A 14,163-nucleotide genomic window follows, 5' to 3' on the forward strand; every position below is an offset into this window, starting at 1 on the left:
GACGATTAGTCAGCTTTAATTCTGGATTGAACCAAGTCAGTCAGTCTCCATAAAATTGTCCTACATACCTATGTATAGCCATTTTTTACAAGCTTAGGATAGGGTAGTGAAGGATTAGACCCCTGTCAGGTTTCTTTGCTGGCCATGTTCCTGCTGAGAAGCACCTTCACTATTTGTCCTGGTGACTCAGACGGGAACGGTAAATTAAAAAAAAAAAAAAAAAAAAAAAAAAAAAAAAAAACACAGCATAGTCACCAGAACAAGAGAAAAGAGTTAATCTTACAATGGTGACATGTGTTTCTATTACACCTGTCCAAAATGTGAATTACTTTCCACTTGTAGAGATTTTCTGCTGCATCTCCAGGACAGAAAGTTTAGAGAAATGTCCCCAACAAGACACAAACAACAAAAACAATCTAACAGGGGTTTTAACCAGTTTCCTACACTATCAAAAAACTATCCTATATGTAAAATATCTGTCATGTCAGGCTGGTTGAACACTGTCATGTAAATTCTGCACAAAAGGTCACCACAGTTAGGAAAACTCTTAGGCCTCATGCACACGAGACGCTGTTAAACGCGCGTTCAGAGGCAGTTGGACACTTTTTTCAACTGCCCCTGAACCCATTCAATGTTATCCTATGTGTCCATGTACACAGTCTCGTTTTTTGGCGTTTTTAGGCAGTTGCGTTTAACCTCGTATTTCCAGAAGCAAAAGTTTTCCACGTTTCAGACGCCAAACGTGGCTAAACGTGGGTAGCGCGTTTAGTCGCGTTTGCGTTTATAAGTGTTTTTAAAGGAACATTTTACAACCCAAATTGGGGGCCCCATATCTTGGGGTGCTAGGAACCCCAAATTTGGTGTGCAAACACAGTGGAACTAGCACTACAACATATCCTAGCTCCAAGTGGTCCCGAGATACAGGGCCCCAAAGTTGGGTTGGAAAATGTCATTCTCTGCTGCAGAAGTGCTTGACAAATTTGGGGTTCCTAGCACCAAGTGGCCCCGAGATATGGGGCCCCAAAGTTGGGTCGCAAAATGTCATTCTCTGCTCTGCAGACGCTTCTAGACGCAAACGTGGTAAAATGCGGCATGCAAACGTGGCAAATGTGCATTTCTAAACACCGGTTTCAGCTTTTAAAAACGTGTTCAGCAGAGTTTGCACCGGCGTCTCGTGTGCATGAGGCCTTACATAGTTAATCTGGTTGAAAAAAATGCACAAGCCCATACAGTTCAACAAAAACGCACACAAATAGAAAACCTCTATATACACACACACACACAATTCATCCAGTGGAAGGCAAAAACAGGCCAATTAAGCATAATCCAATTTGCTCCAGAGAGGAAAAAAATCCTTCCTGATCCCCCAAAGAGGCAATCGAATATTCCCTGGATCATCTTTACATATTATAAATATCTATAAATGTTAGTATCCAGTTAGATTATGTGCATTTAGGAAATAATCCAGGCCTTAATTTTTAACAATCTACTGAGCAGGCCAGAACCAGCTCTTGAGGGAGTCTATTCCAACTTTTCACATCTCTTACTGTGAAGAAACCTTTCTGTATTTGGAGATGAAATCTCTTTTCTTCCAGACAAACAGTGCCCCCTTGTCCTCTGTGATGACCTTAAAGTGAATAACTCAACACCAAGTTCACTATATGGACCACTTATGTATTTATACATGTTGATCATATCCCCTTTAATCCTCCATTTCTCAAGAGAGAATTTCTTTCATTTCAGCTAATCTTTCCTCAGGAAATTAGGAGCAAAAACAGTAACTTTTCCATTTACCTGTTCGGACATGTCTCTGGCAAGAAATTTGAGATGAGTAACAGCAGGAAACTTGTCTTTTCGTGCTGGATCCGTAGTGCAGCGCATGAAGAGTGAAGGCAAGATCTCAGTGTCAATTTTGCACTTTTCACTCACGACAGACACACAGACTTTGTAGAATTGTACAGGGGATGTGCTGCTTCCATCACAGGTGGCTACAACAATGTTTCCACCACCAGTAAAAGCAATGTCAGCCAACGCAACCCGACATCGAAGACGACACAAACTTTCTGTAGCTGTCAGCACTTGTCCATTGGGCTTTAACAAAGACACAGTGACAAGTCCACTGATAGTGACAGCAATCCATCCTTCCATTGGCTTTCCTCCAAATAAGGTAAGAGATGGAGAAAACTTCACACGAGAGAATTTCTCCCCAAAACTGGAGACGCCAGACTATAAGAAAACAGAATGGATAAATGTAAGCAGGAACTACTGCAGATGCAAGCATACTGACCTATACAGACATAAATGGCTGGAAAAGAGTGTATGCAGGTAAGAGAAGGTAAGGTTACTATTTACCTTTTCCACGTGCAGTGCCAGTTTCACCCCATTGTGAAGCCAAGAAAGTGCCACAATTGGGTCTCCATCTACCTCACTGCTTACTATACACTGCCAGCTATTTGCCAAGTGATCCGTCATGCCCCAACACTTAATCCTGCCATCAGCATCAGCTGACAGTAGACGAGATCCTAAAAAAAATAAGATAAAAATAGAACAGTACAGATCTAATTTCAAAATGATTATTTCCAGAGGTCTTTTAAAACATCTTTTCATCTATTATCTACAATGCTTACCAGATTGGTCCCACTCCAAGCTTGTGATGACTTCTTGGTGTCCAGAGTTGATAGAATAGACATCCCAAGGATGCTCTGTGTCCAGGATGTGGATCATATGGGTAAGATCTTTGTTAAAAAAAAAACAAAAAAAAAAAAAAAAAAAAAATCAATTCAGTCCTAAAGCCATGGATTCTTTTGAACTAGAGAGAGTGTGCATCTCCATAGAAAACAATAAAGGATAAAGGGGGGGGGTTCCCCAGTGAGGGTCACTGACAAATAAAAACCAGACAGAAATGTTATCTATTCCCTACCCCATTCATTTTTTTCTTTTTTAAAATTACTGAAGTGGGATTTATCTCTGTAAACCTTCTTTAAAGTAGAATAGGCAACCCCCCCCCCCCCCCCCCCTTTGGATAGAGCAAGGGAGGGTAAAAACCAGGGTGGATAAAAATCGATTAATTAATTTTTAAAAAATTGTATATTTTTTATTTAAAATCGATTAGTGGATTTGTATTGAATTTGTTTGAATAAAATGCTTTTTAAGTAAAAAGCTATCTAAAGATAATTTTCTATTTAAGATACATTAATTTAGTTTATTCAGTATGAGGCTGTATATTTTACAATACTTAAATTTTTGGTAAACTCATTCAATGAATCCAAGCTCACACAATTTCACAGTAACAATGAGATGATATTATTCTAAAAAGAAAACCTTCATTTTGTTTGCAAGTATTTTAACTAATGATAAATGATTCACTAAAACCTGCCCTTACCTCAAGTGAAATCAAATATTTATTATTATTTTTTGCACTATTTGAATTTAAGCAGCAGCTGTCAGTGAGGGGTAGATCTGTGAGCGCAGCGTTTGGCACATAGGAGGGGGCGGTGATCCTGTGGACCATATTAAGTGACTGAAGTATTTTAACTACCAGCAAGAATAAGTCCATAATTTAAAGAGCACCTGTCATTTATATCCATCATGGCAGCGCCTGTTAGCGGGCATCCACTCACCTGCTTCCGCCACGTCCCTCACCTGTCACTGCAGCATCACCAGCCGTCCCATTAAAGCGAATAGGACTGTCGGTGAGTCAACAGCAGGTCAGAGGAGGAGCCACTGCGAGACAGAGATGACAGTTGCTCTTTAAAAATTATGATTTAAATTTAGTTGATTTAAGTCAAGCCTTTTTACTAGTGATTTAAATCAACTTGCTTTAAATCAAATCCACCATGGTTATAACCCCTGCCAGGTTTTTTTTTTTTTGCCATCTCTGTCCCATTGCTGAGCTTTCCCTTCACTTCCTGTCCCATAGCCAAACAAGAAGCGAGAGGAAATTCCTGCAAATTAGGAGAATTCCTTAGAGACCACCAGGTCACTAGAACTAGTGTCCCCATTGGAAGATTTCCCCTTTAGGCTGGGTTCACACTGGAGAACGCATCGGCTCACAGCTGGGGTCCGGTGCTTCCCCATTCACAATTTCAGGTCCGATTTCAGTCGGAATTTGTTGCTGAATTCGGACTTGAAATGGACCAAAAGACGCACAGGCAGATGCAGAGCACTGCAATGCAGAAAAATGCAATGTGTACAATTTTCCGCATCGCATTGCGGCTCTCTGCACACCTTTGGTTTCTATGCACTGCAGCCGGGCTAGAAGCCCATTCACCAGCCCTAAGGCTGCATTCACATCTAGTGTTAGCCATGCGTTTTTTTGTTTTGTTTTTGGAACGTTGTTGCGCATCATGCACAGGGCAACTTATTCATTTCAAAGTAGCTCATGTCGCTTTGTTTATGCTGTGTTTTGTCGTATTTGTTGTGTGCAGCAAAACACGTGTCTGCTTGCTGCCTTTGGGGTGCCATTCACAATAAATAACATGACACGTTGTTTTACTGCAATTCATCGATGTGTGCAAATACGCAGGATTTTGTGCATTTACAAAACGCTAATTATCAAGGAGAAGAAAAGGCGCTGCTCACCAATCCAGTGCATTAGTATGTAGATGAACGTAGCTTCAATGGATCAATGAATGAGGCCACATTCATCTAAATACTAATACACTGGGTTGGTGAGTGGCGCCTTTTCGTCTCCTTGATAATGCTCTTACACCTCTCAATAGAGCAATGATGCCAATTCCCTTTACTTCAACCGGTGGGGAGATCTCTGTCAGCTTAGAGCGGCACCTCAAGTTTCATGTGAAGCTGTGAATGGAGACTGACAGGGAACAGAACACTTTCCTGTGTGGTTAGCACGAACATGTCCTCAGTCACTTAGCAGGCCTCATTTGGGTTAATTTGCTAACTGTCTTCTACCCCTTCATTCCACCATTTAAAGTGGATCTTCACCCTCTGAATAGGCTTCCCTCTAATCTAACCCTGCGCTACATGAATAACACTGATTTTTATTTACTTTTTTTTAGTGGAAAATGTACAGTGCCGCCTAGGCGAATTACAAGCACAGTGTTCGCTGTGCCTCTTGGGATATGCACGTCACATTCAGATAGGGGGGGGGGGGGGTGCCTAGTGCTGCTGTTCTGTCAAAGTAGCCAACTTGTCAGAAACTCCAACCATTTTACTTCTGGTTTCTTTAAACCATCAGTAGCTGGAGATTTTGACGAACTGCTGTTTAGACACAACACCGGCAACCGAATACAGTCCGGTGCACGATAGTATGGGCGAAGATTGTTACTCCGCTCCGATACTAGCCAACAAAATGGCCAAAATTAGTCCAAATCTCCAATTACTGATGATTTAAATCAGGGATATGCAATTAGTGGACCTCCAGCTGTTGCAAAACTACAAGTCCCATCAAGCCTCTGCGTCTGGGTGTCATGCTTGTGGCTGTCAGACTTGCTATGCCTCATGGGACTTGTAGTTCTGCAACAGCTGGAGGTCCACTAATTGCATCTCCCTGGTTTAAATAAACTGGAAGTGACATGATTGGAGTTTTTGACGAGTTGGCTAATTTGACAGAACACCGCATCATCAGGAGTAAGGATGAGCTCAGGCGTGTTCGCAAACAGCATGTGCAGAGCCCTGCACAGCGCTAATCACAGGCAGTGAGACATTTTCCTGATGCACAGCTGCAGAGATCAGGAAATGTCTCACTGCCTGTGATTAGCGCTCCCCAGCCGACTCTGCACATGCTGTTTGCAAACACGCCTGAGCTCATCCTTAATCAGGAAGCATGTTGGCTGACCCCTCAACGACATTACAAGCAACATGGCGATGCGGGACTGAGTGATGACAGAAGACAAGAAGGGCTCAGTGGGACAACTGTGGGTGGGTATTTGAAACGTACACAACGAATCACGAAGTGGGGGGGGGGGGTGCCAAAATCCGCTTTGATAGCGACAATCTCAGCTGTGTTCAGATTCTAGTCTGAACCCACCAGGAAGTGGTCACCCTACTGGACCAGTCATCTGCAGTTAGGGCATTCCCACCTTATCAGTATACATGGTGCTGCAGGATCAGAGAACGCCTTGGCTGCTCACGATCGTCCCAGTACAAGTGAGCACTTCCTGGCGGTGCTTGCCCGGGTGGGTTCGGTACTAGGATCCCAATATACCCGAGTCCATCTCTACTACTGAATACAGGACCAGCCCTGACAGATGAATGAATGAAAAACCTCCCGATTACTGCAGCGTCCAGTAGGTTATAATAATGTCTTTTGTTCCATTCTGCCACACCACTAAGTGATATGCAGCACATGAACAGTAATCTGGATAAAGAACTTCATTGTGAATGTTACCATCCGGAAATTCTAAGAAGATAACAGGTGATATGGGGACAGAAGAGTACCTTTCTCATCCTCGCTCCTCTGGTCTGACGTGAAGGCGATCAGGTTACGGCAGGACCAGGCGCACACCGGCGGACTGGAGGGACAGTGACTGCTCCGGGGCTTCCTGTCCCACTCACAGATGTAGGCCACGTCCATGGCGACCCCCTTCCCGGGCCTTATTACACCAGAGAACCGAGAGCCAGAGGAGCCGAGCTCACCCTCTAATGATTATCACACCGGAAGCTCCAAGATGCCATTCATGTATACAGTACCCAGGAAGTACAAATCACACAGCATAACAAAACACACACTCCGTCTCATGCTACTCGGGAGAGTCGCCTTCTAATGACGTCACGTCTGAATCCTCCTATAGTGCACCGCAAACAAAACCTAACTATAGTTAATGAAAATGAACACTGCAGGGGACTTATGAAACATAATGAAGTTTCAATTAAAAAAAAAAAAAAAAAAATTAACATCTTCATCAATAGACATGTGTATAAATATTATTTCGTCCCCGCAAAGTGGCCTTTCTTTCACTTTGAATTATATATTATTTCTCCTCGTTCTTGTCACTACTTTGAAATTTATCTAAACCCAAGAAGGAAAATTGGTAGTATTGTAGCTCACCAGTCCTTAGATAGGGTTGCCAATAGCTCCCAACTGTCCCTGATTTGGAGCACTGTCCCTCTGTCCCTCATTTTGGTCTGATCTATATAGATGTATATAAAATGCACTTATCTTTCAAAAAGTGTTTTCCAGTGCTAAACCTTTCATCTGATTTCTAAATTGCTGCATTTGTAAATTCCAAAAGCCAACATGAAGGAATAGTAGTGCTAAAAAAGCATTTGAGCGTTTAACAAGTCTTGTTTTTTTTTGTGCAATTCTCCTTTAAGGGGGCGTGGCAAGGGGCGTGTCTTATACCTACATACTTTTGCTGATAGGCGTCCCTCATTCCCATCTCAAAAAGTTGGAAGGTATGGGGTTGCCACCTGCCTGGGATTCACCCAGACAGTCCGGGTTTTGAATCATGTGTCCAGGTTTCAGTCCACCTGAAAACCGGACACATTATTCAGATAGGAATGTGGCTCAGAAACAGGGCTTGACAGGAGGGTGAGGGGGCACTATGTGTGCCGTATTATTATTCTGCTTGGAGTTCCCAAAGGTGTCTCAGGTCTGTTAAAATCCTTTAGTGTATATTAAAAAAAATAAATAAAAAATTGCTGCTCGCCGCTAAAGTGTTTGGGGTTGGCTTGAAGAAAAAGTGGCAACCCTATCCTTAGATGGGGTGGCTGCAGTAGTTTTCTCTTTTGTCACACTTTTTTTCCCTTTATCTTACTCTGGTGATCCCATCATTCAGCCCAGGTTCAAATTAAGGGCGGGTTTGAAATCGTGCGAGTTCAGCTGAACTCGCACAATTTCAAACCGGCAATGCAGTCCGACTTCAGGAGCAAGTTGACAGACATTTGTGTGGGTTCATGCTAGACTTGCTACCTCATCCCTTTAAACCCGAACACATATGAATTACACAGGTTCTGAGGCCAATTTAATGCAGATAAGGCACCAAGTGAGTTTAATTACCACCTTAATCAGCCACAGAACCTGTGAAATGAATATGTGTTCGGTTTTAAAGAAATGGGGTGGCGACCCTAGTTCATGCACAGATGTCTATTCAAATCTCCCCAGAAGTCGCCAAAAGTAGTATACAAATTACTTTTGGGAATTGGTGCGGCATCGCACCAATTCAGGCGGTGCCGTTTCCGGCAACAGCCGGCGATTTGACATGTCAAATCGCATGTCAAAACGGCCCGATGTGAACATGAGCTAAGGGCCCTTTTACACTTATGTGCTTAAAAACACATATCACATTTTTAATGCATTTTTAACCACTTGCCTACCGGGCACCTTCACCTCCTCCCTGCCCAGGCCAATTTTCAGCTTTCAGCACTGTCACACTTTGAAGGACTATTGAGCGGTCATGCTACGCTACCCATATGACATTTTTTATCATTTTTTCACACAAATAGCGCTTTTTCGGTGGTATTTAATCACCACTGAGTTTTTTATACATTGCTAAACCAAATAAAATGTTTTAGTAGTTTTTTATAAAATTTTGCATACAAGTAATTTTTCTCCTTCACTGATGTGAGCTGATGAGGCTGCCCTGCGTTGTCACCAGTGATGAGCTCAGGCATGTTCGGACTAGGATCCAAACCCACATGTGTCAGCCCTCCAGGAAGCTGTCACCTTTATGGGCAACCATCTATGGCCAGAGCATTTCCCACCTTGCAGCCACACATATATACAAGGTGTGAGTATTTGTGTGGCTAGAGGGAAGGGGTTCCCCAGGCCACAGATGATTGGCCCATACAGGTAGCAAAAAGGTAGCAGCTTTAGGGCTCTTTCACACCTATGGACCGTACAGGTCCGCCTGTCAGTTTTTCAGGCGGACCTGAACGGACGCTCAATGTACTCCTATGGAGCAACGGATGTCAGCGGTGACATGTCTGCTGACATCCGATCCGCTCCCCTAAATCCAGACGGATGGAAACCCTATTTTCCATCCATCTGGCGGATCAGACCAAATGAAAACGAACAGGCGGATCCGTTTTCATCCGAATCCCCCATAGTAGAGAGCGAAGATCTGACAGGTCCATCTCTGCACAGTGTGCAGAGACAAACCTGTTATCCGCCGGCTCAGCAGGGATCAACGGAGCGATCCCTGCTGAGCAAGTGGAGTCCGTGAAAACAGACATTAAAGTGTGAAAGGGGCCTTATGGTGAGCTCACACATGGGTTCAGAAGCAAATCCAAACATGTCTGAGCTCATCACTGGTGACAAAAATGCTGCTTCAAAGCAGAACGGTTGTCAGCATAGGATAGGGAATGTGGATGACATAACACCTCCCTCTCTGCTTCATAACAGGGAGGTGTTTTGTTGTCCATGGAGATAGCAGAGAACAATGGTAACTGATAACAGTCTTAAGACAGAGAATACAGGAAGTTATCAGCTCACTAGATTTCTGGCTGGATGAACAGCAACTTTTATTGTACTTGTCGAACAGATATAATAAAACGCTTTCAACTGTATATTTAACGGCTTCTTATTTGGCCATTGCACATAAATGGCCAGACAGGTGCTTCTTTGATGCTGCTCGTGCTAGGCTGCTAGGGCACGCAGCAGTGCACCCTGAGAAAGGACACAGCAGATCACAGGTCAGGCTACAAGGCTAATGAAACAATGTGATCGCTCTGTCCAGCCATCAGTTCTGTTTCCCCACACTGAGAGTGAGACGGAGCCGGTGCTAGTTATCTGTGCATGTAATCAGTGTTGTTTAACAGTGTTCTACACAAAAAAAAACAGTGCAGCCAGCTACAATGTCACTGACTGCTAGCCACACCAGTGTGAAGCATCAGTAAACAAGTGCAGACAGTCACAGTGGGGAAAATTTACTAAAACTGGAGCACTCAGAATAGGGTTGCCACCTACCCAGGATTCACCCGGACAGTTCGGGTTTGGAATCATGCATCCGGGTTTCAGACTGCCTGAAACCCGGACACATTATTTAGACTGGACTATGGCTTCCCAGCAGGGTTGCTGGCTGCAGTTGTCTAAGCTGAGAGTGTCTGTTACACTCTTTCACACTGCCCAAAGCCAGCACTAACAATCCCCCCTCCCCAAACACACACAGACGGGAGAGGAGAGAGGGCTTGAGCTGCACCTCTTCCCCCCACCCCTACCCCTCTCATAGTTGCCAACACTGTAAAAAAAAAATGTGTGACACTTTTGTGGCTGTAGGCGGAGCTGTACAATAATTCGGGGGCGGGGCATTCGTTTGTAGGCGTGGTTTAGGAAAAACACACAAGTGCGGCGTGGTTTATGCGACGTAGTGGGCGTGGCTCAAATGGGCGTGGCTCAAGAGGGTGTGGTTAGAGTCTGAGATGAATGAGGGATGGAGAGGGAGAGAGGGAGAGGGGGAGAGGGAAATGACGGGACAGCAGCTACAGATCCTACACAATAAAAATATGTGTATTCTAGAAAGTTTAACAATCAGCAGATAAAGATACTCCAAGCACCTGGTGTTAACGCTCCAATCATCCCAGCACCATGGTTGTTATGGTGTCAGGATGATTGAAGTGCATTATTTCTATTATTACATTGTAAAATAAAATGAAATCATTCAACTCACCATAATGCAGAATCAGTGGGAGCCCTGAGCGTGTCACTAGCCACGTCGCCTGCCACCAGCCGTCCGTCCTTGCGTCAGATGTCCCAGCAGAGTCCGTCCTTGCATCAGGTGTCCCAGCAGAGTCCGTCCTTGCATCAGGTGCCCCCAGCAGAGTCCGTCCTTGCATCAGGTGACCCCGGCGGAGCCCCCCCTTACATCAGATGTCCCCAGCGGAGCCCCCCTCACACCAGGAGTCCCCGGCGGAGCCCCCCTCACACCAGGAGTCCCCGGCAGAGCCCCCCCTCACACCAGGAGTCCCCGGTGGAGCCCCTCCTCAGACCAGGAGTCCCCGGCAGAGCCCCCCCGCACACCACGAGTCCTCGGCGGAGCCCCCCTCACACCAGGTGTCCCCGGCCGAGCCCCCTCTCACATCAGGTGTCCCCGGCGGAGCTCCCCCTCACATCAGGTGTCCCCGGCGGAGCTCCCCCTCACATCAGGTGTCCCCGGCGGAGCTCCCCCTCACATCAGGTGTCCCCGGCAGAGCTCCCCCTCACATCAGGTGTCCCCAGCAGAGCCCCCTCTCACATCAGGTGTCCCCGGCAGAGCTCCCCCTCACATCAGGTGTCCCCGGCAGAGCCCCCCCTCACATCAGGTGTCCCCGGCAGAGCCCCCCCTCACAGGTGTTCCCAGCAGAGCCCCCCCTCACATCAGGTGTCCACGGCAGAGCCCCCCCTCACATTAGGTGTCCCCAGTGGAGCCCCCCCCCCTCACATTAGGTGTCCCCAGTGGAGCCTCCCTCACATTAGGTGTCCCCAGTCAGTGGAGCCCCCCCTCACATCAGGTGTCCCCGGCGGAGCTCCCCCTCACATCAGGTGTCCCCAGCAGAGCTCCCCCTCACATCAGGTGTCCCCGGCAGAGCTCCCCCTCACATCAGGTGTCCCCAGCAGAGCCCCCTCTCACATCAGGTGTCCCCGGCAGAGCCCCCCCTCACATCAGGTGTCCCCGGCAGAGCCCCCCCTCACATCAGGTGTCCCCGGCAGAGCCCCCCCTCACAGGTGTTCCCAGCAGAGCCCCCCCTCACATCAGGTGTCCGCGGCAGAGCCCCCCCTCACATTAGGTGTCCCCAGTGGAGCCCCCCCCCTCACATTAGGTGTCCCCAGTGGAGCCCCCCTCACATTAGGTGTCCCCAGTCAGTGGAGCCCCCCCTCACATCAGGTGTCCCCGGCGGAGCCCCCCCTCACATCAGGTGTCCCCAGTGGAGCCCCCCTTACATCAGATTCCCACAGCGGTGGTGCGCCCCCCCCCCCCCACCGCAGAGGTGTCCTTGTGTCTGCCGGCAGCATGGCTAGAACCCCGCCCCTTTCCATAACAGACTGGCTGGCAGCGGGGCGGGGGGTAGGCGGGGCGAGGCGGAGCGGGGCGGAGGGTGGGCAGCGACACAGGAGCTCCGCCTAGCCCCTCCCCAGCTGTCTTCCTGAACTTCTCTAAGATGGCGACCAGAGGCCACAGTGTTTCCCCTTACATCGGAGTCTTCTCCGTACATCAGAATTCTCAGTGTTCCCCCTTAATTCAAGGTTCCCAGAGCATCCCTTATGTTAAAGGCCCCAGAGTTCTCCCTTACATCAGAGTCTGCAGAGTCCCCCCTTATAGTGAAAGGGAACTCTGCAAGTTCAGATGTAAAAGGGGAACTCTGTGGACTCTGATGTAAAGGGGGACTCTTGTTATTAACTTCATATGATTAGAAATGTTATTTAACCGCTTGTAGACCGCCTCCTGTAGATATACGTCGGCAGAATAGCACAGCTGGGCAAAGTAACGTACCTGTACGTTACTTTGAATTTCCCACCGTGCGCGCATGTCCCTGCCGCAAGCTCCGTGACCTCTCAGTGTCGTGTCACTGCTAGCCCATCCCCCAGACAGTTAGAATCACTCCCTAGGATACACTTAACCCCTTCCCCGCCCCCTAGTAGTTAACCCCTTCACTGCCAGTGAAATTTTTGCAGTAATCAATGCAATTTTATAGCATTGATTTCTGTATTAATGCCAATGGTCCCAAAAATGTGTCAAAATTGTCCGATGTGTCCACCATGTCGCAGTCACAATAAAAAAATCGCTGATCACCGCCATTACTAGTAAAAAAAAAAATAATAAAAATGCCATGAAACTATCCCCTATTTTGTAGACTTAATATGACTTTTGCGCAAACCAATCAATAAACGCTTATTGCGACTTTGTTTACAAAAAATATGCCGAAGAATACGTATCGGCCTCAACTGAGGAAAAAACTTTTTTTTATATATTTTTTGGGGATATTTATTATAGCAAAAAGTAAAAAAATTGCGTTTTTTTCAAAATTGTCGCTCTTTTTTTGTTTATAGCGCAAAAAATAAAAACCGCCGAGGTGATCAAATACAACCACAAGAAAGCTCTATTTGTGGGGGAAAGAAGTACGTCAATTTTGTTTGGGAGCCACGTCGCACAACCGCGCAATTGTCAGTTAAAGCGACGCAGTGCCGAATCGCAAAAAGCGCTCTGGTTTTTGACCAGCCAAATGGTCCGGGGCTTAAGTGATTAATAGCAAAATATATGTATAGTTTATACTATAAAAAAAAAATTGGCGTGCGCCGCTAAAGTGTTCGGGTTCGACTTGAAGAAAAGGTGGCAACCCTAACTCAGAATCTGGTACAACTGTGCATGCCGGTAGCCAATTAGCTTTTACATTTAGCTTGTTCAATTAAGCTTTGACGATAAAACCTGGAAGCTGGTTTCTATGCAGAGCTGCACCAGATTTTGCATGTTCGAATTATAGTAAATCTCCCGCAGTGTCCCTTACCACTAGTCACACCAGTCTCAGTGTCACCAGTGCAGCCAGCAACAGTAGTCACACACTCACCAGACCAGTGCAGCCAGCCAGTGTCCCTGATTGCTGTCATACCCATGTCAGTGACATCAGACCAGTGTAGACCAGCAACAGTGTTCCTGATCACTGTCACACCTGTGTAGATGCCACCAGCCACAGCGTTTCTGATCGCAGGGTTAGGGATGGTAGACCAGTGTACTCTAGCAACAGCATACCTGATTGCAGGGTTAGTGGTTTCAGACTAGTTTACGCTAGCAATATATTCCTGATCATTAACACACCAGTGTAAGCATCGCCAGCAACAGTGTTCCTAATCCTTGCCACGCCAGGTCTAGGATCACCACACCAGTACAGCCAGGAACAGTATTCCTGTTTGACACCACACCGTCACAGTGTCATCAGACCAACATAAGCTATTACCAGTGTCCTAATTGCCCTTACACAAGTGCCAGTGTAGTCAGCAATACTATTCTGTTCATTAGTCACACCTAGGTTTGCCAAACCCAAACATTTTAGCGACGTCAATTTTTTTTGTAGTACATGCTAGCTATAGGATTGTAAAAGACCTGGGACACCTTTGGGTTACCCAAAGAGAGAAGTAATGAGGCGCGCATAGTGCGCTGCGGTGAACAGTGGCTGTGGCCAAATTGCATTAACAGTGGAGGGAAATTAAAGGGGCATGGTTAAATAAAACAAAAGTACCTATAAAATATCATTAGATTAATAAAAATAAATTTCAATTAAAATATAAAC

The 14,163-nt window shown here is 46.1% G+C and overlaps 1 protein-coding gene across 1 annotated transcript in view; it reads right to left on the bottom strand.

The window, feature by feature from the left end:
• MED16 (mediator complex subunit 16) overlaps positions 1–6,756 on the bottom strand; it is a 37,858-nt gene extending 31,102 nt beyond the window's left edge. The window contains exons 1-4 of the mRNA XM_073594055.1: positions 6,403–6,756; positions 2,628–2,735; positions 2,353–2,522; positions 1,795–2,226 (exon numbers count right to left, since the gene is read on the bottom strand). Coding sequence (XP_073450156.1) covers positions 1,795–2,226; positions 2,353–2,522; positions 2,628–2,735; positions 6,403–6,538 — 846 coding nt within the window. The 5' untranslated portion in view covers positions 6,539–6,756. The remainder of the gene's footprint in view (positions 1–1,794; positions 2,227–2,352; positions 2,523–2,627; positions 2,736–6,402) is intronic.
• Between the last annotated feature and the right edge of the window lie 7,407 nt (positions 6,757–14,163).

Source organism: Aquarana catesbeiana, linkage group LG01, assembly GCF_042186555.1.
Source record: "Aquarana catesbeiana isolate 2022-GZ linkage group LG01, ASM4218655v1, whole genome shotgun sequence".
NCBI classification, from domain to species: domain Eukaryota; kingdom Metazoa; phylum Chordata; class Amphibia; order Anura; family Ranidae; genus Aquarana; species Aquarana catesbeiana.